The sequence below is a fragment of the Capsicum annuum genome, unplaced genomic scaffold (assembly GCF_002878395.1).
Source record: "Capsicum annuum cultivar UCD-10X-F1 unplaced genomic scaffold, UCD10Xv1.1 ctg82420, whole genome shotgun sequence".
NCBI lineage: Eukaryota > Viridiplantae > Streptophyta > Magnoliopsida > Solanales > Solanaceae > Capsicum > Capsicum annuum.
The window spans coordinates 721-3,502 of NW_025893214.1; the positions used below are offsets into that span (position 1 = coordinate 721).

The 2,782-nt window shown below is 38.0% G+C and overlaps 1 protein-coding gene across 1 annotated transcript; it reads left to right on the forward strand.

Annotated features, from left to right (window-relative positions):
- Positions 1 to 236: 236 nt before the first annotated feature.
- On the forward strand, positions 237 to 2,322 carry LOC124895470 (putative late blight resistance protein homolog R1B-16; the record flags this gene model as incomplete). The annotated part of the gene is made up of 2 exons (XM_047405914.1): positions 237 to 1,472; positions 1,558 to 2,322. Coding segments are annotated over 2 exons (2,001 nt in total), but the record flags the coding sequence as incomplete, so codon positions are not given.
- Positions 2,323 to 2,782: the final 460 nt, after the last annotated feature.

Below are 2,782 nucleotides of genomic sequence, written 5' to 3' on the forward strand. Positions count from 1 at the left end.
ATGTGACAATTAAGAAAGGAATGGAGTAAAATACTTGTATGAATTTTTTCTCATTAAAGTTACTGCACTATGTGTTAATTACCCAGAAAGTATAATTCACCGCTTCAGAAAATAACATGCCGACAGTAAAAAATGTATTCTGAGGGATAGGAAATTTTAAGCACCCAAACTGTTAATGTACAAACCAATGTATAGAAAGCAAACGAATATAAAACATTGATTTGGTCATTTGGAAGGTGTCATTTTATGCTCTTTGCAAGGACGTTGTCAAAGTTCTGGATTTCATGGAGAGGTTAGAGAATGAAGAGGATCAAAATGCTGTCGACATAGCCAATCAAATTGAAAAGCTGAAATTGGTGCTGACATTTATTTGTACGTACGTCCAGCTTTCTCATTGTGATTTGGAAATATTTGAAAGTGTAATGAGTTATTCAAGACAAGAGGTTGAGGATCTGCTTCGACCAATTTTGGATGATGTTGACATGGATCATGTTTTTCTTAGCCTCATGGATAATATCGATGATTGTATCGACTCATCCCATCATTCAACATCAAGTTCCACCATGACTGATGAGCAGTTGAGCTTCCTCCTCCAGAATCTACATTATCTATCCAAGTGTTATGCTGAACAGATTCATCCATTAGAGACTCAGTATGAGATTCTTCCGAATGTGTGTGGCAACATGAAAGATTTCCATGGGTTGATAGTGAATCGTTGCATTGAGCACGAGATTGTTCAGTATGTCTTGCCTCAGTTTCAACTCATGGCTGAGAAAGTTGGAATCCTTCTTTGGGATGTTATAATTAAAGAAGACTCTCATCTACTCATATGTCATACCAATTTGAAAGCTTCAACTTCGGCAGAAGTTGGATGCTTCATCAAGCAGCTCCTAGAAACCTCTCCAGACATTATAAGAGAATATCTGATTCATCTACAAGAACACATGGTAAATGTTACTACCCCTAGAACTTCAGGGGCTCGAAACATTCATGTCATGATAGAGTTCCTATTAATTGTTCTTACTAACATGCCGAAGGACTTTATTCATCATGACAAATTATTTGATCTTTTGGCACGTGTTGGAGCACTTATCAGGGAGGTATCAGCTCTTCTTCGTGACTTAGAAGAAAAGTCAAGGAATGAAGAGAGAACCAATGAAACAAGTCGTGCAACTCTGGACTTGCTGGAAGAAAAAATTGAACTCCTCAAGGAAGATCTCAAACATGTTTATCTGAAAGCCCCGGACTCATATAAATGTTGCTTCCCGATGAATGATGGACTGCACTTCATGCATCTGCTACACATACACTTAAAAGATTTGCTGGATTCCAATTCTTATTCAATTGCTTTGATAAAGGAAGAAATTGGACAGGTGAAAGAGGACCTAGAATTTATAAGATCTTCCTTCGTGAAGATTGAGCAAGAATTGAATAAAGATCTCTGGGCACGTGTTTTAGATGTGGCATATGAGGCAAAAAGATGTCATAAATTCAATTATCGTGCGAGATAATGGTCTCTTACATATTATTTTCTCATTTCCCATTGTGATAAAAAAGATCAGGCTTATCATAGAAGATGTCTCCCAATTACCGGAGAAGATTCACAAGAACAAGAGCCTCATTGTTGTAAACTCTCCCAAGAAGCCAGTTGAACGAAAGTCATTGACGGCTGATAAAATAATCGTAGGTTTTGAGGAGGAGATAAACTGGTTGATTACTAGGCTCACCAGTGGACCGAAAGATTTGGATGTCATCTCAATCACTGGCAAAACTACTTTGGCGTACAAAGTATACAATGATGAGTCCGTTTCTAGACGTTTCAACATTCGTGCATGGTGCACAGTTGGCCAAGAATACGACAAAAGAAATTTGTTGGAGAAAGTTTATAATCAAGTTACTGGCCCGGATTCAAAATTGAGTGAGAATATGGATGTTGCTGATGAGCTAAGGAGACATCTGCTTGGAAAGAGGTATCTTTCTGTGTTAGATGACTTGTGGGATACTGATACATGGGATAAGTTATCAAGACCTTTTACTCTAGTTGAAAATGGAAGTAGAATAATTTTGACATCCCGAGATATGGAAGTAGGTTTGTATGGAAAGCGCAGCACTGATCCTCTTAACCTTCGATTGCTAAGACTAGAAGAAAGTTGGGAGTTATTAGAGAAAAGGGCATTTGGAAACAAGAGTTGCCCCGATGAACTATTGGATGTTGGAAAAGAAATAGCCGAAAATTGTAAGGGGCTTCCTTTGGTTGCTGATCTGATTGCTGGAGTCATTGCAGGGAGGGAAAAGACAATGTCTGTGTGGCTTGAAGTTTGAAATAATTTGAATTCCTATATTTTGAACAGTGAAGTTGATGTGATGAAGGTTATAGAATTAAGTTATGACCATTTACCTCTTCAACTGAAGCCATGCTTCCTGTACCTTGCTAGGTATCCTAAGGACGAAGAAATCAACAGAGATTGGTTGAAAATAATTTGGCATGCTGAAGGGCTTGTTGAACAGAGAGAGAGAGAAGAGTGTGGATGAACTGATGGAAATTTATTTTGATAATTTAATTTCCAGTGGCTTGATAATTTCTTTCAATGAGATAGGTGATGAACCGACTTGCCAAATTCATGATCTTGTGCACGACTTTTGTTTGATAATAGCAAGAGAGGAAAATGTGTTTGGCCAGATAAGTTCAGGTGATCCATCTTCTTCTTCAGTTTTTATGCCACGCACAGTACGCATTGATTATAATCAGGAGCACTTTGGGCCTAACAATTTCATCCTGTTT